Source organism: Cervus canadensis, chromosome 18 (genome assembly GCF_019320065.1).
Source record: "Cervus canadensis isolate Bull #8, Minnesota chromosome 18, ASM1932006v1, whole genome shotgun sequence".
Classification (NCBI taxonomy): domain Eukaryota; kingdom Metazoa; phylum Chordata; class Mammalia; order Artiodactyla; family Cervidae; genus Cervus; species Cervus canadensis.
The window spans coordinates 18,479,624-18,506,377 of record NC_057403.1 but is presented as its reverse complement, the minus strand read 5'-3'; the positions used below and the strand labels follow the sequence as shown (position 1 = coordinate 18,506,377).

Genomic DNA, 26,754 nt, shown 5'->3' with positions numbered 1-26,754 from the left:
TAAAGGACCAGCCACACTTATGCTAGGAGCATCAAGCAAGGGGTCGGTCTTGGAGAAGAAGAAAGGAGCCCCCTGCAGAGTGCCTGCCGTGGGCCAGTCCCATGCCTGGGCTTCTACCTTCCCACCAGAAACAGTCCCTCCCTCTGGGGCTGGGGGAGGCCAGGCCCCCCACGGCAGCCGAGGCTGGACTGTTGAGTCCAGCTCTTCGCCTCCTCCTACAAGGAGGCCTGCAGAAGGAACTCATGGGATCTGCATCACGTGCTAGGTGCACTGCGAGAACTCCTTGAACCTGGGTGTGAACGTGGGGGACATCAGCACTCCTGTCCCCTGACCAGGGATTGAACCTGGGCCCTCTGCGCTGCGAGTGCGGAGTCTCCACCACTGGACCAGCTCATGCATCTCAGAGCCCAACCCAGCCCACTGTCCTCACTCCGTCTCGCTTCTCCTCCACTCCTGGCTGCCTCTCCTGTGCACCGCCCCCCCCTCAGCAGGCAGGGGCTCCCCCTCGGTCCTCACTCCCTGGTGAGCTGACCCAGCCCAACGCCACACGTACGTTGAGGAACCCCCACTTTATAGCCCCCAGGGGCCTCCTAGATATCTCCTCTCCGCCTCACAGCCACATCCAGATCCAAGCTCCCCACCTTCCAGCCCATACGCTGCTCTTTCCGTCACCCCTCAAGTTTCTCAGTGACAGCCACGGCTCTCCAGATGCTCCAGCCAAAACCCGGGAGTGCCCCCCTCCGACCCCTTCTTTCTCTCACATCTGCATCCAGCCCACCAGCAGACACTGATACTCTACTTGAAAAGCAAGCCCCCATCCAACCACTGTTCCCACCTGGGCCCAGCTACCACCAGTCTCCCTGCTCCCTCTCTGAGCTCTTGGTCTGTTCCCCACATGGAGGCCCACAGGTTCTATTAATATCAGAGACGGGCCCTAACCCTCCTCCGCTCAGAGGCCTCCCATGACCAAAGTCCTCACTGGGGCCCACAGAGCCCCGGTGATGCAGTGCTGACGCACAGCGCACAACCTGCCCAACCTCACAGGGCAGCCCCGTGCACGATCTCAGTGAAGGCACGGCAAACACACCTGCAGTCACTACCCTGCACGCGCCCTGCCCAGGGCCCCACGCTGACCCCAGACCCCACGCTGATCCCCCAGACCCCACACTGATCCCCCAGACCCCACACTGACCTCAGACCCCAGTGACCCCCAGACCCCACACTGACCCCGGGCCCCACACTGACCCCGGGCCCCACACTGACCCAAGACCCCACACTGACCCCCCAGACCCCACACTGACCCCGGGCCCCACACTGACCCCAGACCCCACACTGACCCCAGACCCCACGCTGACCCCCAGACCCCACGCTGACCCCCAGCTCACCTCGAAGTAAGTGAAAGTGATCTGGGTACAGGAGCTTAAAGCCAAAAAGGGTGAGGATCACCTCTACGGAGAAGGAGCCACGGTCCACGAAGTCACCGTTAAATATCTGCCCTGCTAAGGAAAACAAGGGGGAGTGCTCCCTCCCCAGCCCCTCCAACCCCGCTCCTGTTGGCACCCTGGGGTCAAAAATGCCAGCAGGGTTCAGGGCACCTGGGCCCTCCTCACTTTTTGGGTCTGGCTCAGTAGTTCGGCCTCTCTGAGCCTTAGGAGGTACCAAGGTCCCCAATCTCGCCTGCTTCTCAGGGAAACTGACGGCAGAGAGACCCTGGGCGGTTAGCCTGCTTGAGCTCTCCCCCAAATACAGGCCCAAAGCCACAGAGCAAAAGGGACATGGACCTGGTAGCCCCGCCCAGTGGCCATTCATCAAGCAATTATCCTAACGTGAGCAAACACTCATACAACGAGGACCGGGGCCCCCGAGCCTGTCACAGGTATGAACACGCTACCCCTTCTCAGTAGCCCAATGAGGCAGATCCATTTTACAAACGACGAACCTGAGGAACTGAGAGGTGAAGAGACCTGCCCAAGTCACACAGTCGGAAAAGGGCACGGCCAAGAGGGAAGCCAGGTGTGGGCAGGGCTGCCCCACCCTCACATACGCGCTCAGCAGCAGCACATACATCCAGCCCCGTTTCAAGACGAGGAGAAGCTGGGGCTCGGATGCACTGGCCTCGTGCCCAGGTCACAGCAGGTGGGCACCAGCCCGGGCCTGTCTGGCCCCGGAGCCCAGAGAGCAAGGCCGCCGGCTGCTCCACCCCGGCTCGGGGCCAGGGCGCTCATCAGGCCCCTCCCTTCTCAGGTTCAGGCAGGGAGTCCTCTCCCTCCTGCACCCCACACTCGGGAGGAGAGGCCGGGGAGGAGGGGTTGGCCCTTCTGAGGAAGGATACGTAGGGGTTGGTCTCCGAGGGTAAACCGTTGAGCTCAAATATGTTGAGGAGGTCATAGAACTGGCCGTGGGTGTCCCCGCACACTGTAATCTTCTCTGTCTGGAAGAAAAGAGGCCGCCGGAGAGGGAGGGGCCCAGAGAGAGATGTGGGGAGGGGGCGGAAGGGAGAGGAGGGGTGAGAGGTCACAGTGGACGGAGAAGAACCATGCAAGAGACACAGGTGGGGAGCACAGAAATGCAGAGGGGAGGAGAGGGATAGGAGAGACACAGGGTGGGGAGGAAGGGAGACCAAGCCGGGGGGTGGGGAGGGGGTTGTGGGGGGGGTTTCTGTGAGTTTCTGAGCTCCGTGGCCCCTTCCCAGCCAGGGAGCCGCCCGCCCGCCTGCACACCGCCCCCAGCGCGCACCTCTTTGAGCGTGGTCTCCACGAGCGTGCTCAGCTTGGAGAGGACCTCTTTGACCTGTACTAGAATCTGGAAGGCAGGGCAGGCTGTGAGTGGGGCCAGCTGGAGGGCCAGCCGCCCACCCCGGCCCCGGGGAGACCAGACTGGCCAGGAGATGCTGCTGGGTGGAGGGCGGGGGAGAGGGGAGGAGGGGGCACGAGAGGCCTGGCCGAGCGCGGGCCTGCTGGGAACAGAGCCTGTGACCCGAGTGGGCTATGCGGCATTAAAACATCAGGACTATTTCACGGGAAAACCCAGATTCTCCATTTCTCTTAAAACGATCAGCATCAGGCAGAGCCACGTGGGATGAATCCAGATACGGAACGTTTAACAGACTAGCTGGCTTGCAAACATCGAAGTGTCAAAGTCACAAAAATCTCCCCAAAAAGCATGAGGCTCCTCTAAATGAACAAAAAAGTAAAACGGCAGACCATATGCAATGACTGATCCCTCAATGGATTCCGGATTAAAAAAAAAAAAGCACAGCTAAAAAGAATGTTTGGGGGAAAAAACTGGGGAAAACTAAAATATCAGCCTGAAAATACAGACAGTATTAGTCCTTACGGACTGAAGACGGACCTGACAACATCGTGTACCCGACAGTGTTTGCAATAATGGCCGGCCTGTGGACTGCCTTCTTCAGTCAGTATCATTGTATCACCACCAAATTTCCAAGATGGGAATGACTATAGACTGCAGGAGAATGTCCTGTTTTTAGGGGACACAGGTTATGGTGCAACTTATTCTCAAATGGTTCAGGAAGAAGGAAAAAAAGAAAATACTGTGTGTGTGTACACATGCATATACATAGAAAGATAGAGCGAAAGTGTCAATATCTTAATAACTGGTGACTAAGTGAAGGGGCTATGGATGTTAACTGTGCTGGGCTTTTGACTTCTGTGGGTTTATCAATTTGCTAAGTAAAAAGTTGGGAAAACAGTGCTAACAAAGAAAAGTAGGAGGTATCCATTTCCGGCCAGAATGTAGAACGTTATAAAAGGTTGTCACTCTTGCCTTAATGATGGAAACAAGCCAAGAAACAAGAAGAAAAAAGAAAAAACAAAGAACACCCTGAAACATCTCAGAGTGAGGACTCAAAGAAACCTAAATGAGTCAAACTGCAAGAGAGTGAGCAACAAGCTCTTCCCGGGGAGAGACGGCGACTGGCCACCCCCCACCCCCGTCGGTGCAGCAGGAGGGCAAGGCCGAGAGGGGAGCGGGCGCGACAGAGCGCCTCTGCCCGAGCCGTGTATTCTTTCCCATGGCCACACAGAGGCGACGTGGTGGACCGGGGCCACCTGAGGCACAAAAGTGGGGGCGAGACAGAGCAGAGCGCCCCACAGACACCCCAGCCTCAGGCAGCAGGGCTGAACATCAGAGTGCTTTCCTACAGCTCCGTGAGCTGGAGGCCTGACGGCGTACAGGCATCCCTGGGATGCCGCCAGGGTGAAGATCCCGAGCCCCGCGCCCAGAGAGTCTTGACTCCCCTGTGAACACATCTGAAACCAGCTCCAACTCGAGCTGCCCCTGAACTGCAGGGGGGACAGACACAGCCCCTCACTCTGGCAGCCCAACAGAAGCAGGGCCTGCCCGTGTCTGCAGGAGAGGTATCCGCCTCCATCGCTACTGCGCTTCTACACAAAATGTCTGGCCCACAAGAAAAACGCAGTAAGACGGGAAGAGCAGATAAACGGAAGCAGACCCAGAGCTGACCCAGATGGTGGGAGATCTAGACAGAGACTTTAAAATAACTGTGTGGAAAATGTGTTGAAGGATCTCACAGAAAAGGTAAATGACATGCATGAACATATGGGGCTGAGAGACGAAAGCTATTAAAAAAGTAACCGATGGAAATGCTGGAGATGAAGACTTCATCTGCAGGCTGCCCAGCATACCGTGGGCTCAGCAAGCATCAGCCGGCGGGACCGCCCTGCTCCCCGCGGCCCTGCGGTGGCGGGGCTCAGGCCGGGCCAGCGCCCTGACGCTACCCCAGGTCCCAAGTTCTGGCGCCTACCTGGTAGGCGCACTTCCGGTGCAGCTTCTTCTGGTCCTTGTACCACTGCATGAGCTCATTCATGAAGGCGATTGTCACCCTGCCTTCCTCCAGCTTGGGCCCACTGTACTCATCCTCGATGGCTGGCGTGTGAAGGGGGGAGGAGAGTCAGGGGCCGCGGTCACTGTCAGGGTGGGAAGTGGAGCCTGGCCCCCAGGCACGGGGCAGGCTCAGCGCTGGACACACAGGTTGAGGGGATGGGGTGAAGACTCCGCTCCCCAGCCGGGGCCTCTCACGGCTGGCTCCTCCTGCTCATGCAGGCTCACAGGCCCTCTCCCTGACCTCCCGCCTACGGGGCGCCCCCTCTCTGGCAGCCTCTCCCCCCGACTTGATCTGCTAGCATTTAACACGTGAACTATCAGTCCTCCCTCCCCACTAGGACACCCGCTTAAGGGGGCAGGGGCTGTTTGGGTCACAGCTGTATCCCCAGTGCCCACAACAGCGGCACAATAGGGACCCAATAATCATCCGTGGAAAGAATGACAGATGCCTCTGAGCACCAGAGGACCTATGGGCAAATCAGGCCCGTGATGGGTGGGTGCGACTGCGGGACGGATACAGCAAGGCAGCCCGCCCGCACCAGGCCTCCAGCCCCTGCTCTGGACTGCGGGGACTCCAGGAGCACAGACGGCGCGTGGGCACGGGGACCAGAGGCGCCCCTGCACGCAGGGCACAGCGGGGCGCCTGGGCCCAACTCACTCATGCTTTCGATGTCGAGCGAGTCCACGACGGAGCGCTTGTGCTCGTCGCCTGCGATGGCCCGCTCGAAGGCCTTCTGCTTCACGATCTTGTTGCACTCCTGGTACTTCATCTTGGCATCCCTGTCGTGGGGCTTCACCTTCACCACCTGGTAAGCAAGGTGGGCAAGAGAGGACAGAAGGAAGGAAAGAGGCTTCAGCACCCAGGCAAGGCAGGGGCACCATGACTGCCCTTGGCTGGCCTGGCCCGGGGCTCCACAGACGCTGAGCAGAGCACCCGGCCCCCCGCACGAGGGGTGCAAGCCTGGACTCGCTCCCTCTCTAGGTCTTGGTTTCTGAGTCCCCAAACTGGGTGCGACAGGCTGCCCACACGGGGCTGCCGGGAGGGAAAACGTATTAACCCATTCAGATGCTCTTAACACACCACCACTCTGACCATCGTCAAAATAAAACTGGCCCTGCTCCAGCTTCCTCGCTGGAACCTGAGGGGCTGAGAGGACCCCGTGGGCTGGATGCGAAGTCATGATTTACAGCCCGACTCAACCGAAGAGGCAAGGCCCGGCTGGATAACCCAGAGTCTCAGTTTTCTCATCTATGAGGTGGGGGAGGTGACAGGCTGTTGGGGAGGATAAGGAACCAGCACGGGCCTGGCATGCAGCCCGAGCTCTGCGGGCAGCCACCAGCACCTGGTGGTCACGCGCCCGGGGGTCAACCTCGGGCCCTGGGGAGACCCAGGACCAGTGAGTTCCCTTGGTTCCCTCCTGAGGAGCTTGAGGCGACAGAGCATCAACCCCGAGGGCTGACGGGAGGACGGAGGACGGGAGGACGGAACGAGCAAACACTTGTGAAGGGCGTGCGGCAGTGTGAGTCACCCACGGCCCCTTGCACGGGCTGCTGCGTCCATGACACGGGATCGCATGCAGGAAGCACTGGGCGCTTGGCTGTGGGACACACTCAGGTCCCAGGAAGAGGAGCCCATCCCCTCCCCTCCCACTACTTTCTGTCTCGCTTCCTATAGACTCTGATCCCCCAAGTCCAGAGGGAGCGGGGGCTGCATTCAGACCCCAGCTCTGCCACTTAACGTGCTGGGTGACCTTGGGCAAATGAATTCACCCCTCTGAGCCTGTTACCTTAATTACCTTCCTGTAATTATCAGTGGACCCTGCCTGACCTGCCCCTCCTCTTGGCCTCCTCAGGAGTGGGCTCCCACAGCCCTGTGCCAGGGTGCAGAAAACGGGGGTGCCCGGCGGCGAATGCGCCCTGGTGGAAAGCCTGGCTGAGTGTGTCAGAAGCCGGGGCAAAGGTGTCTGCTGATGGGCCCCGAGGGGCAGTGTGGCTCACCCCCGAGAACGGGCGTGCAGACCAGGCCGGGTGGCAGGAAGCCGGTCGGGGCAGGCTCGGGCCAAGGCGCCCTGCCAGGTGGCTCCACCTGCGGTGGGGTGTGGCGCAAGGCCTGGGAGAGAGGCGGCCCCAGACAGCCCCTGGAGTCCCTCCCAACAAGCAGAGGTTAGGAGTCCACGGCCCAGGATGAAGTCCAAACCGCCACTCTGCCTGGCCCACGAGGGCCCGCCTAAGCCCTCTGCGTTCCCTACTTGCCCAGCGCAAACCAGCCAGACCAAAGCCACAAGTCCCCAAACGTGCCGGCCCCCTATCACCTGCAGGCTGGCACACCCCTGGCCCAGAACACCGCACGTCCACCCTCAGTGGCTCTCCAGCCCTGCCTCCTCCTCCTCCAGGTCTCAGCACCACGCCCCGGCCCTCTCCCATCTCCCAGGCTGGGTCAGGCACCCGCTCTGGGCTCCTACAGCGCCCTGGGCTACCCCCCACTGCCCCGCCCCAGCCCTGAGCACCGCAGGAGACGGCTCTACCTCCCCAGTGGAAGGTGGTCGTGGCCACGAGGGTAGGGCTGAGGCTGTGTCCCAGGCGTAAAGAGCGCCCCGAGTGGATGGATGCCCCACTAAGCATTTCCTCTGAGCCAGCACCCTCTTTTCAGAGAGCTCGTGGGCCGGGGTGCGGGCCGGAAGCAAACACTGACGAGCCCGGGAACAAAGGAATGGAACAGTAACAGCGCACAGCTAAGCTTTCTCTGTGCCTGACGCTGTAGGCGATGACCGCCTCACTTTCTCCTCAGAGCCGCTCTCTGTGATGTCATCACAGCTCCACTTCATGGACAGACAGGGAAACTGAGGCCCGGAGAGGTGAAGTCACTGACCCAGGAAGCCAGGATTCCGTTCTCTCCCCGCTGAAGATCCTGCTCCCACCGCACACACTGGGACGGGTCCCCCTCCCCACCTACTGCCACTGTCCCCACAGCGCCCGACACGCCTTCCAGGGACATGCTGTGGATTGGGGTCTTAAGAGCAGGCCCTGGGGCCAAGTCTCCCGGTCTGCCTCCAGGCCTTGCAGCCAGGGGAGGCCCCAAGGCCTGTTGGCTCAGAACTGAATGCTGGACTTCTCTTTAAGAGGGATCTCACAGCAAGTGGGGTCTGGGTTGTATCCGGTCAGCATCCTGTGACGGTGATGCCAGGCATGTTACTGAGGGAAAGTGGGGCGGTGGGGTCTCTGCATTACCCCTTATACCTGCATGTGAAACCACAACGCTCTCAGAATAAACAGCTGTTTTTATAAAGTGGTTTCAGCTGCGAGTATTTCCAGGCAGTAACTCCAGGGACTCAGACCGATGAAATGGTAACAAGGGCTCTTGACCCCCACGTAATGCCACGGGGCCGGCGTGTATCTGGGAAACGGGAACTCTATGAATTCACGAAGGTGACCCAGAGCACACGCTCCATGCAACGGGACGTCCCCAGCAGGTCTAGGTGGTGCCTAGTAACCACGCTCACTCCTGTTTCTGCAGTAAAACCTCCAGTGGCACCACATGGGACTGCAAACCCTCCAAACCCAGGAAGTCCCGGGAGGAGGTGGGGAGCCTGGGCCCTCATGACTGTCTGAGCTCCAGCCGCAGACAGGAGAGAACACAGGTGGAATCTTCTGAGAAGAGGACCCAGTAAAGTGGTGGGGAATCCTGGAGCCAGGGGCCCCATGAAAGAATGAACTTGGAGATGAAAGAGAGGCGTTGGTGGGGGCATTCAACACGGACCTGGAGAGGGGCGATCAGCCCCTGCCCTGGAGGTGGAGCAGAGTGGAGACATCCCCGAGCCCCCAGCCCCTAACAAGGCCCCGTGCCTGCACACAGCCCTTCCTGGGGGGCTGTGGGCTCTTCCCAGACACCCCCAGGAGAAAGCGCACCCAGAAAGTGCCCCTGAGTGGGGGCCCTACTCTCACTGAGTCCTCACAAGGCCACTGAGGCAGGAGATCCAAAGCACTCAGAGCTACACGGCTCACAGCCTGGCAACCTGACCGTGGAGCTGGTGCATCCAGCCCCTGCACGAGTGACCTGCAGAACTGGAGGCCATGACTCAAGGTAAGAATTCACACCTCATACACACCCGTATTCACATAAATGAAAAATATTCTTACACACACACACATGTGTGTACTTCCTCCAAACTGAACTGCTGTCTTCTCTAGTCCATCTGATGAAGACAGAAGTGCGAGTCTCAAACAGCCCACTGAGCATTACAAGCACGGACTCTGGGTTCAAGTCTCTCGTCTCTGCTGGGCGACCTTGGAGGAGGGACATCGTCTCTCTAGACCTCAGTTTCCGTGCTGTAAAATGGTGAATCCGTTTTCCTTCATGTACAAAGCACATAAAGAGCTCGCGACAGAGCTGGGCCCGCAGCGAGCGTGCAGAGGGGGAAACTGAGGCTGAGAAAGCAAAGGCCCTTCACCTGAGGGCCAGGCTGCGTGATGCTCTAACCAAGGTCGAGTCTTGTTCCGCCTCCAGCGGTGCCACGACTGAAGAGGGGTCTGAGCCCATCCTCCGCGAATCCCCAGCGTGTCACCACACAATAGCTCCGGAGGTAGAGACTGCATGGGGAGCCACCCCAGGCTGGCCCCTCTGCCCTGCAACCAGAGTCTGATGAAACGTGTCAGGAAGGACAGCCTGCAGGCAGGCGGGTGGTCCAGGCAGGCAAGGACCTCAGGCTCATGCAGGGGGTCCCCAGGGCTGCTGGCAGAGCCCTGACAGGGACAGGAGCTGTGACCTGGCCCTCACGAATCCTGCAAGGCCTGGGATAAAGCTGTGTATGCCCGCGAGATGGCTGGAAGTGACCATCTCAGACTCCAGGAGTATGCGCTGCGAGGCCCCAGGCTGGGTCAGAGCAGTGAGAAAACCTCCATTCCGGGCCCTGGGGAGACGGCCCTGCAACCTGGGAGGGAAGACCCCGTGCAGATCTGCACTTGGGGCTCCTCTCATCTTGCCCCCCTCCCTTCTCTTCCCAGCCCCTCCCCCCCTTTGGAGACCTGCCCCCACCCAGCCCAACTGCCCTCCTGAGTTACTCATTACTGAGCCCTCCAGGCCCCGTGACCTGCTCTCACACCACTTCAGCAGAGCCACCCAGGAGGTGGCCACGCCTCTCAGCACCATCGCCAAATGAGGACACCCCAAGCCCAGGCCGAAGACCGGTAGAGAACGGATGGGGAGCCCAAGCTTGTCAGGACCCCGCTCTGCAGCTCCCTCCTCCATCCTCCCGGGGGGTCACCCCAGCCCCCGCCTCCACTCTGCCTTTCGGGCTCTAAATCATCTCCTTCCTGCCTCTGCTCTACCCTGCCATGGGTGCCCTGGCCTGGGGCTCAGCACGAACCTGCACTGAAGGCCGCCCTCCTCTCTGGGCTGGCAGCCAGTGGCACGCCCCGGCTGTCTGACCTGCCCCCTCCAACCGCAGCCCATGGCTCTCAGCCTCCCATGTCGTCCCACCTGATGCAACAGAAGCTGCTCAGAGCGTGGGACGGAGGAAATGAAGGAGGGAGTGAGGGTGTGTGTGTGTGTAAGGGAGGCACGACAATCATTCATTCAACAAACGCTAAGCCCCTGCTGGGTGCCAACCACCGTCCCAGGGAGAGTCCCAGAACAAAGAGAACCCCTGCTCTCAAGAAGCGACTCTCTGGATGGGGGAAGATGCCGGTTGGAAGCTGGGCTGCCTGCGTTGAGACCCCAGCTCCACTGCTTACCCACTGCATGCAGGTGGGTGGGTGACTTGAGCCTCCTGGGCCTCAGTCTCCCCATCTGTACAATGGGGGTAGCCACAGTTCTCACCTCACAGGACTGCTACACGAGTCACTCAGCCGGCTGACGTGAAGGGGAGAGGACAAGCCTGGCATGCAGGCGTGCTCTGTGAGGCCTTCCCCCATCACGACCAGAGCAGTGACAGTGGCGGGAGCGGTGGATGAGCGAGTGGCCTGGCCAGTCCTTGCCGTCCTCCGGGTCCCTTCTCTCGTCTCCTCATCCAAACACAGCCCCGTGTGCTGTCCCTTACAGCATCCTGCCCAATTCTCTCTCCCAGGCCCACATCCTCACCTGCAATGACTGTTTGCCCTCCCAATGACAGGTTCATTTTTTGCCCTCCTCCAAATTATAAGCCCCACCAGAGGGCTGTGTGCTTCTTGTTCACCAACAGTAGTGACAACAACAATCAGAAGAGTTAACTGCATGTGCTGACCACGTGCTAGGTGCTGTTCTAAATGCCTGAAAAGCAGAGGCTCATTTACTCTTCACAGCAACCCTGAGAGGCAGGTCTTCGCCCTCCCATTTCAGGGATGTGGGGAAGAAGGCAGAGAGAGGCCAGGTGACTTGCCCAAGGTCACCAGGCAGCGAGGGCAGAGCTGGGCTGTGAACCCAGCTGGCGTGTGCTGGATGAGCGAGCGGTGAGCAAACGTGCGCACAGCCCCCTCACGCCTTGCCCGTCAGGTCTGGCCAAGCACGAGGCGGCGCCAGCCCGCCCCGCCTGGCCCTCAACACCAGCCCGGCTCAGGCCCGCTCACCGTCTCGTAGTCGCGCAGGGCGGCCCGGAACTTGCCCAGCGCCATGTTGCTGGCGGCCCGGCGGTAGTAGCCCTTGATGTACTTCTTGTCCATCTCGATGGCCCGCGTGGCGTCGGCCAGCGCGTAGCCGTAGCACTCGGTGCGCAGGTAGGCCAGGCTGCGGTTGCCATAATAGATGGCATTGCTGGGGTTCAGCTCGATGGCCTGGCTGTAGAACTTGATGGCGTTCTCGTAGTCCTTGGCTGTGAAGATGAAGGGGGGGGTATGAGGCAAGGGGGCCACCCCCAGCCAGCAGGGGTCCTAAGCTGGGTACTGGCCAGTCCCCCCACTTACAGATGGAGAAACTCAGGCCCAGAACAGGGCTCAGAAACATCTCTCCAGCCCGCTCCCCTTCCTGACTTGTCCCACTCGAGCCCAAGCCCAAATCCCTAACTCCCTAAATCACTTCCACATACCTGCCCACCCAACCATCGGCCCCAAGGCCCCAGCTGGGCAACACTTCCTCTGGGACTTCCAGAGGGTCTTCTGAATGTGCCCCGGAGAGGGTATGTTAGTGAGTGCCAGCCCTGAGATGGGAATCAGCAACTCTGAGTCTGCCCTGAGCCCCAGAGCAAGCACACAAGCCCAAAGAGGGGTTCCAGTAGAAGTAGAGGAAGTGGGGACGGAAAAGGGACCTACTTAGGTCTCAGGAAGGCGACACATCAAAGAGACTCAAAGGAAGCGATAAACCAGACCACAGGAAGAGCTTCCCCACAGAAGGAACGGCAGGTGCAAAGGTACTGGGGAGGACAGCACTATGTTCTAGGACCAGCGAGCGGGTGGTGTGTCTGGGGCAGGCTGAACCTGGGGAGGGCGGGGGGTAAGAGCAGGGGGGCTGGCAGGACGCATCCCAAAGTCCACAGCCAGAGCAGGGTGCAGCGACAGGACGTGACATCTGGCCAAGGGGAAAAGTCCATTTTATTTGAAATGAGCCACGGCCGTGCCCTGCACGTTACATCTCGACCAGGGGCATCCACACGTCCCCACGGCACAGGCACCGTCTGGTGCTCCTTCTACAGCAAGCCACAGAGGTCTCGTTCAAGGTCAGACGCCCAGTCTCTATCTGCAGAGCTGTCTTGGCCCACGTGGCCGTTCAATAGGCAGGAGACTGAAGCCAGAGGGAGTGCCCAACCTGGGGGGACGTGATGTGCCAAGTGCCTTGGGGGGCTCTTGGCACACGGGTCCCCACATTGAACCCTCATGGCACCCCCAGGACGGCTGTGTTAGCCCCACTTTCCAGATAAGGCTCTAAGAGGAAAACCACATCACCCGGAAAGTGGCAGACAGGGATTCTGAGTCAGGCCAAGTGCCATGGGCTCCCACGTTCATCCTCTGTACCAGTGGCCTCTGGGGGAGACCGGCACGGGGCAGACACAGACATGGGGGCAGGCAGCCTGGGCCCATCCCCGCTCTACTCCTAGCTAGCTGCGTGTCCCGGGGCAACTTACGTACCCACTCTGGGCTAAAGTTTCAGAGAGTCCTCCCTTCCCTCAGCCTAAAACGAGAACTCCTGCCCTACCTCCCACTGTTCTTTTCTCCAGAGGCATCTGAGAAAACAGGACTTTCCTTTGCTGTGTTTGCTTATGGCCCTTCCTCCTAATGTGAACTTAAGTCCTGTAAGGGCAGGGGCACTGTCTGTCTTACTCTGAAGCCTGGCCCTGTCTGAGGACACAGCAGCCCCCCGCCCTGCTGTCCAGGGGCTCATGGTCCATCTGGAGGGTGGGAGGGACACACCGCACACAGATCACCGCCCGCAGACAGTGACGCCCACAGTGTCTGTGGCTGGGGCCACCCAGGGGGGACGCTGGGGCTGAGACTAGGAGGAGGAGGAGGAGAAGGAGGAGGAGTGAGTTGGAAGAAAAGCACGGAAGAAGAGGATTCCCGGCTCCATGAGTGGTTCCTGAATGAATGAAAGAAGGAAGATAGAAAAGAAAGAGAAAGACAGGACACACCAACAGTAGAGAAGGAAGCCAGGTGCTGGGAGGCACCAGGAACAGTATAACGATTCCTTCCGCAGGCTAACGTTTGGCAATCTTTCAAATGGCTCGGATGTCACCTCCTTTGAGAGGCCTTCCTTGACACCCAGGAGGGGTCAGGGACCTCTCCGGGCGGCCCCCGCCCCTGGGCTCTGCTCTCCCAGGCCTGCCCCGTTTGGGCAGTCACTGTAAGGTGATGGGTGTGTCTCCCTGAGGATGGTGAGCCCTGGAGGGCAGGCCCAGGACTTCCCAGCAACATGCCGGGCTGGAACGAGGCAGCCGGAGTCTGACCGACCCTCCCTGGAATGCCAACACCTTCGAGGACTCCTTCCAGCCTCCTGGCCAGGTTCCAGAGGCCGGCGGCCAGCGTGCCTGCTGTACCTTTGGGCATGGGGTGGGGAGCCTGACATCGGGCTCTGAGGATCCTGACCACGAGACCCTGGACAGACAGCCTCCCCTCTCTGAACCTCAGCTTGCTCATCTGAAATGTGGGAAGCACAACCGGTCCCACCTCACGGGCTGACTGTGAGGGTTAAAGGAACTCTCAGGTGAAATGTGGCTACAGCCGCGAAAGCGATCAGCAGATGCTCGTGAAAGAACTGACTGAGCGACTCACTGAAGGGAAGAGACTAGAAGAGAGGAAGCCGGAGGGGCCTGGGCATCACACAGCTGCCCGACACCAGATCCCGGCCCCGCTCTACAGGCGTGCGCATAACCCTCAAGAGAGGCCCCATTTTAGAGAGGAGACAAGTGAGGCACAGAGAAGCTTGGTCTTCCCAGGGGTCACACCGCAGGTAAGACAAAGACAGAAGATTTGAACCCAGGCAGCCTGAGCTCTTAACCATGTGAAGTCTTGGACTCAGAGGCCTCCTTGGGGGTTAAATGGAACCCCTCTCTTTATACAGAAGGCGGTGGGGGGCGATGAGGCTCAGAGAGAGGGGAAGAGGGGTGAATGACACGAGGAACCAGGCTCTTCCCTCCTGGGGCCTCTGGATCAGGCCTGAGTTCCTAGGGGTCAACCAGCCAGGGTCCTGCGAGCCCCTGGGGGCCCTCGTCTGCCCCCTCACCGCCCCGGGGCCAGCACGGCTCCAGGCAGGGCTGCGGGTTAAGACTCTGAATGTGGGAGCCGAGCACGTGTTGAGGAAGGGGGATATCCGGGCGGTGCTGCTCACACACTCTGACCTTGAGCAAGCGGTTTCACTTCTCGGAGCCTCAGCTTCCTCTATAAAACAAACAGGGCCTGCCTGCCTCCCAGCGCCCAGGGGAAGATTAGACAAAGTGGTGTACCTGGCCACGGCGGGGGCTCAATTAAGCTGAGCTGTAATTAATCTTTTTATTGTTATTCCCCTAGCCCCGGGGACTGGGCCTTGGTGCCTACAGCGGCCTGCCAGACAGCAAGGGGCTTGGACCAGGAGGGGCATCCCCCTCCATTCCAGCTCTGTGCCAGCGCCGCTGGCTACCTGCCCAGTCTCAGGCCTCCCAGAGCTCAGAACCCAGGTCCTGGGAGGGGGGGGCAAGGAGCCCCCTGGAGGGCCCACTGTTTCTCAGAATTCTCCCCTCATCTCAGCATATGCCCCCAGGCTTGCCGCTCTTCTCAAGCCCCATTTCAGGGGCAGTCTCACCTTCTACACCGCCCCAGGCTGGAGACTGGGCCCTGGCCGGGACACCTGATCCGTCAACCCTCAAAGCCAGGCATTCACCTTGTTCTGTCAGGTCAACCTCCAGAAAGTCTCTCAAATCTCTTCTTTCACATCCATTCCGAATACCCATCTCTGTCCCAGTCTGGCCTTCATCCTCTCCTGTCCAGGGTCCTGTCTCAGCCTCCCCCAAGCTCTCCCAGCCCCTGGTCTTGCCGCTCCGGGGGGGGGGGGGGTCTTCCTAAAGCACAAACCCCATCCCGTCCTTTCCCCACCCAGAACCATCCCTGGCTCCTGAGTCCCCAGGCGGGACGCTCAGGTTCCCCCTGCAGCCTCACCATCAGCTCTGGCCTCTCCCACTCCAGCCCCACTCACTTCCTCGGCGCTGGGTTCACCTCTGGGCCTTTGGCATCCTGCTCTTCCTTCCTGGGGTTCCCTCTCTCCAAGTGTTTCTCCCTCTGAAACACTTCTTGAGTCGGTTTCTGTCTCTCCGGCCAGGTGGGCAGCACCCCCACTCACCTGTCCACCATCCTAGTCTTTTTCTGGGTCTCCAGCCTCGTCCTTGGGTCTGGTCTCTGCAAGGCCACTGGGGGATCCCCTTCCATCACTAAGCAGCCTGTATTGCTCCTCTCTTCACATGTCCCATGGCTTCCTGCCACCCTCATGACGACATCCACACTCCCTGACCCGCCTCCAGGATCTACCTCCAGCCTCACCTCTTACCAGTCCCACCTCCTTCTCATTGCTCTGGTCTGACCTGATCTTCCCACCAGAGGCTAGCTCTCTGCTAAGGCTCGAGATCCCTCCCACGCCACACCCCACCTCCAGGGCCCTCTGCTGTGGGCCTCCTCTCTCTCCTGCAGGATCAGCTCTATTGCTCTATACTCTTAGTCTCTTCTGCTCTTAAAAAAGAAAAAAGCAGCGTCCTCCTACCCCCCAATTTCTCCACTCACCCTCAGAACCAAAATTCTCAACACCCCTGTCAACACCGGCTGTCTCCATGTCCTCATTTCCCATTCACTCTTCAGCACCCTCCCCTCTGGCTACCAGCCCCATCATCCCCTAGAAATGGCTTGGGTCAAGGCTACTACCAACAAGTTACAGAACCAAATCCAAGGATCAATGCTCGGTGCTGGCTTTTGCAGCATCCCATCTCAGGCACATCCCCTCCTTCTAGAAGCACTCCTTTCTCTCAGCTTTCCTGGTTTTCCTTCCACCTCAAGGACCACTTCAACGCAGCCTCTTCAGTTCTAACCACTAGAATTCCTTGAGTTTCTACCCTAAGCCCCTTCTCTTCCAAGGTGACCTCATCCATTCCCACAGGCTGTTCCAGTCCACCCAGAGGCTGATCCTGCCCAAATTCCTCACCAGAGAGTTCCAGGCTGGTCCATCTCTCCACTCAAGGGCTCCTCTGGGAGAGCCAAGTCAAATCTGAACTGGTCTATACAGTGACTTATGAAACCCTAAGCGATCTGGTCCCTGTCCTAAGCTTATCTTTTATCTGTGTCCCTGCTAACTTGTTAAAGCTCCAGCCAAGCCAGCCAGTCAGTCTCCTTTCATTTCCGACCTCAGGGCCTTAGCACAGGCAGCACCGCCCACCTGGGACACTCCTTCCCAATTCTCCTCTGAAACTGAAATGCCTTTTCCTCAGTAAGGCCTTCCCTGACCAAGCTCTCTAAGGTCGTGGCCTCCAACCCTTATTCTCTACTTCTCTGTTGGGGTTTTTGCAAAGGACTCATCACAGCTTCTAAGTATTTTATTATGTCTCTGTGTGTTTGCTCAATGTCTGATTCTCCTGCTAAACGACAAACTACCTAAGGCAGGGCCACATGTGTCACCTGCTGCTGTGTACCTAAAGTCAAGCACAGTCCTTAGCACGCAGCGGATGCTCAATAAACGGACCGAATCAATGAATGAATGGGTGCGCCCACATCCTACTTTCCTAAGATCCTATGTCATACTAGTCTTGGATTGCCTCACCTCTACCCCTGGAACATTACCTCTCCAGGAGTAACCTCAAATCTCCTCCTTCCTGGCCCTCCCATCTAATGATCTATTTCCCATTCCCATGATCGCCTGCTCTACCGGGACAGTTCCCCCCCTTCCCCCAACTTGGTGCCTCTCCACTTGAAGTCTCCCCACTTGGTAGCGCCATCACTCCTCCGCCCCATGTCACGACTTGGTAGCGCCCTCTTCAGGTCGCGCCACAGGCTGACACCTCTGGGGTCTCACATTTGGTGGTGCTCCCATTCCGGTCCCCCTCCCGTTTCACACTTGGAAGCGCCCTCCTCAGTCTCCCCACTTAGCACCCGCTCCGCTCGCCACTTCCAGGTATCACCCCTTCTCTCTACAGCCCCCTCTGTCGCCCCTTAGTAGCGCCATCCTCGCCCTCCCCACGCCCGGTCACTTGGTAGTGCCTGCCCCGCGCCCAGGCTGCCGCTCCGCGTTGCCATGGTTCCGCGCGGGCCCGGCACCCCTTGACTTGGGGCTGCTCTCCACCCTCCCTCGCTCCCTCCAGGGAGGGCGCACCTTTAAAGTAGTCGTTGGCCTCCGTCTTGAGCTCCTCTGCCCTCTTCAGAGCGCCATCAGCCGGGGGCTCGTCCCGGGGGGGCTCAGCACACTCAGTCCGCTCACCCTCCGCCATCGCCATGCCGCAAAGCGACCCCCACCCTGGCAACGGCCGCCAGCGGCACCCGGCCGAATCGTCGCGAAGGAGTGCCGACTTGCCGCTGCCGCTGCTGCACAAGTGTCGTAAAGCGCGGGCCCCGAAGACTCCCTTCGCGCGCCTGCGCAGGGCCCTTTCGCCATAGAGCGCGCGGAGGACAAGGTGACCAGAGGGCCTCCTGACGGCGCCCTTCCTAGAATGAGCCAATGAGGAAGGCGAAAAGGGGCGCGCGGGCAAAAAAGGCCCGGCGTGGCCCCGGGTGCCAAAGTTCCGTGTTCCGTGCCGCAGAAGTTTCTCGGGGTCTTAGAATGGGCTCTTCCTGCCGTCATCTCCGGATGGTAGGTGGTTTGCCAACTCTGCTGGTGGGTGTGGCTTTTCTTTGTGGCAGCACTGTCCCTAACGCGGAACCCGAGCCGGGGGTGTCTAGCCCTATTGTCAAGTACCTGTGTGACCTTGAACAAATCTCATCCTCTTTAGGGCCTCACTTATCCCCCTCTGGAAAACGGGCAGTTTCTCAAACCGACAGAAGAAAGGGTCAGAGTTTCTAATTTGTAAACTAAAGGTACCCCGGAGCCCCTAGACTCAGAAGTTTGTTGCACCATCTCCTTTCTCTTTCCTCACCCCTCACTCAGCAGCCTTTCATGGCTCATCAGTGCCGTTAGGAGAAAATCGAAACTTAAGAGAAAATCTGATGAGTTAGAAGACCCTGAATAGTCTAGCTTTAGACAACATTTCCAGATGCCGCATTCATTGTACACCCTTCCAGGCCACCTTTCCCAAGCCCACAGCCACTACTCTGTGCTGAAGTATAACACTAAATTGTTTAAGGCTCTGCTCCGGCTCCCCTCCTGGGGATAGCACGAGCTATCCCACCCTCAGACCTTCTTGTCCTGGCAATCAGACCCTAGCACAGCCAACCGTCACCCAAGAAGGTAAGTGCTAGTATCACCTCCATTTTCCAGATAAGGACACTGAGATTGGTAGAGGTCAATGCACTTGCCCAAGGTCATACAGTAAGAAAGTCACTGAGCCAGAACATGAACCTGTCGCGCCTTATTCCTGTGCTTTTCATTCCTACTCTACTCTCTCGGTGTGCTTCAGAGCCTACCCTGTGGGTTAGATTTTTCATTGTTTTGAGGGAGAGGGATGCTGTAATGGATCTGAATTCTGAATTCGAATACAGCTCAGCCCTTTCCTGCTGTGTGACCTTGGCCAGGTGATCATCTTCTTTGAACCTCAGTTTCATTCTCTACAAAATGGAGGTGATAACTGCATGTTGCATAGGATTAGAGGAGAGTTTGATAAGATCATATAAGTAAAGTGACAGGGGACCTGACACAGTACTTTTTATATCCTTTCCATTATAAGTGCTCAAAGTGGGACAGAGTACGTGGAGTTGATGGTTGGGGCAGGGTGGGGGGTAGTGGGCAACTCTCAGGAGGTTATGGGAGGACCTTAACCAGCAGGAGTAGGCAAGGAAGACTTCTTGGAGGAGGGGATATCTGAATGAAGAGCTAAAGTAGAAGTAGGAGATAACCATGTGAGGAGGGAGGGAAGGGAGAAAGGCAGAGGGCACAGCAAGTGTCAAGGCTTAAAAGTGGTTTTCTTCCTTTGAAAAGTTTCTTTTGTGGAACACAGGAGAGGAGTTATGACAGTGACACGGCAGGTCAGGCACACCCATGTACGCATGAGTCTCTAGACATACAATCTCTCTTTCATGGATATACACACATGCACAGTCAAGTACAGAGAATCATGTCACACAGATAAACACCAGTACACAGAACTGTAGTGTCAAACATTCCTATACATGCAGCCAGAATCACAAACACCACACAGACAACACACAGGTACCAAAAAAAAAAAAATCACAATGCCTCCTACACTCAGGAACACAGAAATCCAAAGTAATGAGAAAGATACAGAAGGCTGAATCATTTCGCCCAGACACTAATACACGTGGGAGGAATTACAACCCTCCCCGTACACAGGTTCACAGAATTGTGTCACAGCGACCCACACAGAACGAAAACATCACCAGACACACAATGTTACATAGACCTACGTAGGAACACAGTGTCACACGCAGAGTCACAAATGGACACCCAGTACACTCACACCCCCTGAAGCAACCCTAGAGATGAGTCAACACACAGAGCTCCGGTGCCTACCAAGGCGAGATCTTTATGGAGGTTTAGAGATTATTGGGTTTCAGAGCCAGCATGGCTGGTCTGGTCCCTCACCCCTCCCCAGCCCAGCCTAGGTCACCCCCTGAGGGAGAGAGGGGTCAGATCCTTCTCCCCCTCCAACATAGCACCGATCTGGACAGGCCATCTCTTGACGAAATGATGAGAAGTGCCTTCCAAAAAGGGAGTGAACTGGGTGGAGAGAGTGAGGCTTTCTCCTGTGGGAGATCAAGAAGAGCACCATCGTAGAAAGAAGTTTGGAGAGGGGCGGGGACACGGGGTGGCAGAGTCCTGAGGAGTCTGGGCCTCCTCCCCACCCCGCGATATGTCTATTGGGCTGTGCGTGAGCCTGTGCGGCTGGGGAAGTCTCCTGGATTGTGAGGGAGCCCTGGGTTCCCCAAATACTTGGAGTTAAGTAAAGGTAAGTATATGTCTGGTGGACTAAGGTGGGGAGTGGAGGGGACAGAGAATTTTTAGGGATATGAGACTGAGATATGAGAGGCTTGAGCAGGAAGACCATTAGCCCAAGGACCTGGGGGGTCAGGGTCTGGAATGGGAAGACTTAAGACAGAGAGTAGTAACTGGAGCAAGTTGAGTTGGGTGGGAAGCCCAGAATAGAATTAGGAGGGTGGGGTCTGAAATCAGAGTCACAGGTTTTAAGATTTGGAACCAGAGGAATCTATAGGGCAAGGTCCAGATTCTAAAATCTGCCGAGTTCTAGAACCACAAGAATGTGGATCTGAAATCAGAGGCAGTTGGGAGGCTGTGAGGTCTAGAACCAGAGATAAAGAATAAAGACTAGAATTTGAAAAAGTCTGAAGACCAAGTTCTAGAACCAGAGGGATTTGGGCGAGCTTAACCCTAGAAGCTTAGATAGAGCTGTAAGGTCTAGAACCAGAAAAGTTGATAAAGCAAGGTCTGTAATCAGAAGATGTTTGAAGGCTGAGTTCCAGGTGGAGGGTAATTTGGAGTCATAAAATGTGGAATAAGAAGGAATTGGAGATTGTAAGGTCTAGAACCAAGGGAATTTCTAGGATGAGGCCTGAAATCAGAAGACATTTAAAGCCAGTTTCTAGGACCAGAGAAGAGCAAGATAATCAGATCTGAAATCAGAGAGTCTTGTAAGTTGCAAGACATAGAGGTTTATGTATAGTCCAGAACCAGTAAATGGTAGAGATCATGAGGACTAGAGTGAAGGAGAACTGGAATGTGGTATCTAGTTCAAAAAGTACTAATTATAAGCTCAAAACATAAAACTCATATCTTCCTTTGGATGGGAAAAGCAAGTCTAGGAGTTGAAAAGGAAAAAGCTGGGCATCATGAATCAAAAATGATCTAGACGTTACAAAGTCTGGATTTGGAAAGAAATGCATCAAAGGTCAGGAAAACTAGCACCAATTGAGAGCTTGGGGTTGTGAGGTCCAACATCAGAGGAAATCTTTGGTCTTAAGAGCTGGAATCAGCAGGAGTGGGAGCATGTGCCATTGGGAACAAGGGAGAAGTGTGGGAAGAGCTCTAGAACCAGAGGAAGGCAGAGTTAGTTCTGGAAGCAGAGGATTCTGGTGGTCCTGCACCAGAGGGGGTTGGAAGTTGTGAGCCTTAGAACCAGACAGCTTTGGAGACTGTGAAGAAGAAAGTAGGAAAGTGTGAACTCGAGAATGAGAAAAAGCTGAAGACTGTGAGATCTAGAATCCCAGTGGTTTGGAGGATGGGAGAGCTAAAGCAGACCACACTGGGTATCGTGCAGTCTGGAACCAGAGATGGATGGGGATGGCGGCTCACCATCTAGAACCAGAGAATGTTGACAGTTGTACAGTCTAGAACCAGAGGAGGCTGGGAGTGGCACAGTCTAGAACCACAGAGGGTCAAAAGCTGAGTGTGGACTAGAACCAGAAAGGGTTGGAGGTTGTATGGTCTGGAAGCAGGGGCAGGAGGCTACACCTATGATAGAAAAACCAGCGATGGAGTTGGTGTCCAGGTCAGGCTGGAACCAGCTGGAAGTCCAGAGTGGAGGTGTGGGCAGAACTAGGTGGCTGCTTGGGAGGCTCAATGAGAAGTCATAGGGTGTGGAGGAGGGGGCGGTTGGGCAGTTAGGTCTGGCCCAGGGGTCCCCCTTCCCCACTGACACCTATGATGAGAGGGGGAGATCAGAGTCCCACATTCTTATAAACCCCGGGCAACTTGTAGCAATTAAAAACATACCATGAAAACAACAAAAATAAGAATGAGAGAAAGATGGATAGAAAGAAACGTGAATATGATTATCAATACACCCCAGAGCCCAGAAATACAGATCTGAACCCCAACTTCCCCCACCCCCCAATTACTGAAAATAAAGCCAAGAGAATTGAAGAAAAGGATGAGGTAACCAGGATCGAGAACCTCAAAGGAAGTCCTGAGTGAAGCAGGAGGGGGCCAGGGACCCCCTCCCAGAGGTCACTGAGCTGAGACCACCCCCGAGTGCCCCCAAATGGTGGGGGGCAGAAGGGTGGGGGCTGAGGTAGGCCCGAGGCGGGTGGGGGTCACCGAGAGGAGAGAGGGAACCCTTCTCCGGGCACCGCCATCCTGTGCGTTGGCTGCCGGCTTGGAGTATGGTTGACATCCTTTCTTGGGGAGGAGAAAGGAGAGGAGAAGAGGAGCTGACTCAGATGGCCTGGGCCAAGCCTGCCGCTAGCTGAAAGTGGCTGCTGGGCTGGGCCGTGTCCTCGTCCGGGTAGAGAGAGAGCAGGGAGGGGCCTGGGCCTGTGGGGGAAGATGGAAGGAAAACCAATGGGGAGGTATCACCCCAACCCGTCTTCCCTTCCAGACAGTTAAAAGCCTGACTGATGGGACTTCCCTGGTGGTCCAATGGTTAAGAATCCGCGTTCCAGTGTAGAGGACACGGGTTCCACCCCTGGTCGGGGAACTAAGATCCTGCATGCCGCTTGGTGCAGCCAAAAAAAAAAAATAAAATGGCAACCCCCCCCCCACTGCCAAACTCTTTTCCCCACTGCATGCACTGCTTTCCCCCAGTAGCACTGTTTTTCATTACTGTATTTGTTTCTTTGTTCTGGACCAGCTCCCTCACTAGAATGTCAGCCCTGTGAGGGCAGGGAGTTCTGCCTGTTTCTCTCCTAGGTGTGTCTCCAGCTGCTCAGACTACCTGGCATTTACTGTGTGTTCAGTGAATATTTGTTACACATATAAAGGAAAAGAATGAATCAAGGGACAGTGACCGTGGCTGAAATGGAGGATGTGATGCAGAGTGTCGTCTGAGATGAGGCAGTGGTCAGACCCCACGGAGACTAGAGTCCAAGCTGAGGGGCTGCCTCTTTCTGAAGGGCACTAGGGAGCCACGGAAGAGCTTTGAGTAGGGGAAGACCAGGATCAGATTCATGCTTGAGAAAGCTCCCTCTGGCTGATGCCTAGAGGTTTCAGGGGAGCCATGGTTGTTGACAGTGATGCTGGGAGCCACACAGACACAGCACTGCAGGGGGGGCTCTGGAACCAGCATCACCGCAAGGGCAAGCTTTTTGAGTGTTTCTTATGAAACCGGTCTCGGCAGCATCTCTACAAGTCCTCAAAACATCTCCTTAAAGTGTGAACTCTTACAGTAGGCCCTTACAGAGGGGCTTCCCAGGTGGCGCTACTGGTTAAGAACCCGCCTGCCAAAGCAGGAGACGTAGGTTTGATCCCTGGGTCCGGAAGATGCCCTGGAGGAGGAAATGGGTGACCCACTCCAGTATTCTTGCCTGGGAAATCCCATGGACAAAGGAGCCTGGTGGGCTACAGCCCCGGGGGTTGCAGAGTCGGACACGACCGAGCGACTGAGCATACTGTCACTAACAGAGGCAGGAAACCGGGACTCCAGAGGCAGAAACTTTTTCCCAGGGCCACAAGCTGGGAATGACCAAGGCGCAATCAAACAAGGGCTTTGGGAGACCTGGGCTCCACTTCCACCTCAGGGGGCAGGTTTGGCCAGCCCCTGCCTCCCTCAGGGCCTCTTCTTTCCTCCCACAGTGCCCCCCGCCAACCCCTGAGAAAGCAGGAGGGGCTGCCTGTTTCCACTAAGGTCATGGGCAGGCACTGACAGCCCTCCACCACCCTCAGGTTCACCCCAACTTCTCTCAACCATCTAAGGCACCTCTCATGGGAGACAGGGACCCAGGGCCCATCTACCCAGGTTGCTACTCACCCAGGGGCTCATTCAGTTCCAGGAGGTGGGTGCTGGGATCCTGCCGGCTCCCTGGGGCTGGCCCTCCTGTCAGAAGGAAGCTCTAGGAGACAAAGACAAAGCCGCCGTCATTACCATCATATCCAAGGAGGCAGGATGGTGCAATGCTTAAGCGCACCGTGGGGGTCAGTGGCCAGTTATCAGCTCTGTGACCTTGGGTGAGTCGCTGTCCCAGACATGCTCTGCGGCTCCTTCCAGAGCCTTGTTCTTCCCTTCTCCTGGGCCCCAGCAAGCTGACCTGCTCCCATGGACTCCATCTAGGTGCAGCCTTGCTGCTCCGTGTTTTCCCTTGGGGTTCACGATGATAGTGATACCAGCAGATGGTGATATCATCCTACGATGATGGGAGATACCAGCAGGCGGGAGGAGGAAGACCAGGGATATCTGATCTTCTAGCTGCTTCCCTGCGGGCTCATCATGGGTTGGCTGTGTCCCTCCACCGAAGGTGTCAGCTCTTACCAGGTGGACCCTACTCTCTCAAGGATCCGGTCACCACCCGCTTGCCCTGTGCCTTCAGGCTAGAGGTGGTGTTGCTAATCCCAGGGTCTTGCCCACACCTTTATGGACAGTCCTGTTACTAAATTCTCCTTAATACCCCATTTGAACATGCTCTCTGTGTCCTGTCCAGACTCTGACTGATAGAGTTGCTTAACCTCTTGAATGTAAATGTGAATAATGATACTTGGGAATTCCCTGGTGGTCCAGTGTGCCTTCACTGCTGAGGGCCCAGGTTCAGTCCCCGGTCAGGGAACTCAGATCCCACAAGCTGCCTGGCCTGGCCAAAAACAAACAAATAAATTTAAAGAAAAAAATGTAAAATAATTATTATTCAAGAGTGGCTGTAGGGATTGAATAATTTAATCATACTAGGCATTTAGTGCAGTCAGCGTCTGGCACGTGGTAGACACTCAATAAGTAAGAAACTGTTGATATTATCAACCTGATATACCCTCATGTTCAAACAGCTCTGTTCGGACTGAGAATTCAGGCTTTTGTTTGGTTGGTTTTTATATGACCATTTATCAACAGCCCACTAAGGAGCAGCTGAGGGCCTGATTTCATTGCATCTCATGCCAGTCCTATGGAATGTAACTATCCCCACTCTCCAGATCAGGAGACTGAGGCTCAGAGCGGTGACATCACCCACACACCCAAGGTATCAGAGTTACTAGGTGACAGACCTGGGATTCGAACCCAACTCAGTCTGACTCTAGTGTCTGTACTCTTAAAGCTACATGAATAATCCAAGGCCAGGACAGTGCTAGATTTACCAGGGGGCGGGGAGTGGTTGCCATGGGAGCTGAGGTTTCCTATAGATACTCACCCTTGTCGTTTCTCCCCTTACTCTGCTTATTTTTTTTCTTCTTAGCACTTACCACCAACTTAGATCTATTTGCAAAGCCCTTTCATACTTATTGCCTGAGCCAGCAGATCAAGGTCCTACCCTTGACTGGATGACTGACCATCCATTTGACCTTCAGCCAGCCCCTGCCCTCCTTGTTTTTCCATCTCTAAAAACAATAGGTTTAAGCCTGCTAGGTTCTGAGGGTCAGAGAATCCCACGCCATGCAATCCCATACATACCAGGCTGAGGGGAGGCAACAGGAAGTTTTCGGGTTCTGGGCTGGGAGATCGTTTGGGGGGTCTTATGCCCAGGAGCTCCACCTTCTCTGCCTCGTCTTCTGAGCTCGGGACCAGGGCCCTGGAGGGAGACAGGCAAGAATCTCAGGGCCCAGCAAACCTGGGCAGGTGTGAGCCCCAGTGTGCACAGGTGAGGAGCGTCCATTCACTCCCCCAAGCACCCGTTTATTACTTTACTCATCCACCCACCAATCCATTCATTCATCTGTCTATCAATACATCTTCCTATTCATCTAGCCAATGACCCATCACTCACCCACATACCTATACAGCCTCCATCCATCTGACCTTCCATTCATCCACCTATCCATCCATCCACCTACTATACTCACTAATTTCCTCCCTCTCTTGTTTCACAAATCTTTGTTAGGTACCCACTGTATCCAGCTCCAGGCTGAGAGCCTTGGAAAATAATGAGATGTATCCATGAAAGCCTCGTAAGGATAGTTATGAGACCACCCTGGAGATTAATTGGCTCATGCCTGCAACTTGAAGAGCAGAAACTTGAGTATTAATAATAGTGATCTAGGGGGCTTCCGTGGTGGCTCAGTGGTTAAGAATCCGCCGGCCAGTGCAGGAGACATGGGTTCGATCCCTGGTCCGGGAAGATCCCACATGCTGCAGTGCAGCTAAGCCTGTGCACCACAGCTATTGAGCCTGCACTCCAGGGCTCGGGAACAGCAACGACTGAAGCCCAAATGCCTAGAGTCCAGGCTCCACAACAAGAGAGGCCACCCTAGTGAGGAGACCAAGCACCTCAATGAAGAGTAGCCCCTGCTCCCTGCAACTAGAGAAAAGCCCATGCAGCAACGAAGACCCAGCACAGCCCAAAATAAATAAAATTGTTAAATAATGATCTAACATCTTTGAAAGGAGAACACGGATCCTCTGAAATTATATGCGAAATGGTGTGTCAATATATGTATGTGTCAAGTTTCTTAGGGAGAGTTCGTGGCTTTCAACAGACTCTCAGAGGTGTTAGGAAATTTGG

The 26,754-nt window shown here is 56.5% G+C and overlaps 2 protein-coding genes and 1 long non-coding RNA gene across 5 annotated transcripts in view; 1 reads left to right on the top strand and 2 right to left on the bottom strand.

Annotated features, from left to right (window-relative positions):
• PPP5C (protein phosphatase 5 catalytic subunit) overlaps positions 1-17,797 on the bottom strand; it is a 22,199-nt gene extending 4,402 nt beyond the window's left edge. Inside the window, exons 1-7 of the mRNA XM_043436290.1 lie at positions 17,588-17,797; positions 11,407-11,648; positions 5,525-5,672; positions 4,787-4,908; positions 2,737-2,802; positions 2,333-2,431; positions 1,386-1,491 (exon numbers count right to left, since the gene is read on the bottom strand). Of these exons, the coding sequence (XP_043292225.1) occupies positions 1,386-1,491; positions 2,333-2,431; positions 2,737-2,802; positions 4,787-4,908; positions 5,525-5,672; positions 11,407-11,648; positions 17,588-17,708 (904 nt within the window). The 5' untranslated portion in view covers positions 17,709-17,797. The remainder of the gene's footprint in view (positions 1-1,385; positions 1,492-2,332; positions 2,432-2,736; positions 2,803-4,786; positions 4,909-5,524; positions 5,673-11,406; positions 11,649-17,587) is intronic.
• Positions 17,798-17,904: 107 nt separating this feature from the next.
• LOC122420800 lies at positions 17,905-26,641 on the top strand. Its single transcript, XR_006263382.1, has 2 exons — positions 17,905-18,061; positions 26,134-26,641. It is a non-coding gene; the product is annotated as an uncharacterized LOC122420800 (long non-coding RNA).
• The window catches only part of HIF3A (hypoxia inducible factor 3 subunit alpha), a 28,904-nt gene continuing 24,418 nt past the window's right edge, over positions 22,269-26,754 (bottom strand). For 2 of the 3 annotated variants that reach the window (XM_043436287.1, XM_043436288.1), the window contains 3 exons: positions 25,707-25,824; positions 24,084-24,165; positions 22,269-22,651 (listed from right to left, as the gene is read on the bottom strand). In XM_043436287.1, coding sequence (XP_043292222.1) covers positions 22,554-22,651; positions 24,084-24,165; positions 25,707-25,824 — 298 coding nt within the window. In that variant the 3' untranslated portion in view covers positions 22,269-22,553. The remainder of the gene's footprint in view (positions 22,652-24,083; positions 24,166-25,706; positions 25,825-26,754) is intronic. The other variant, XM_043436289.1, reaches the window with a different exon arrangement.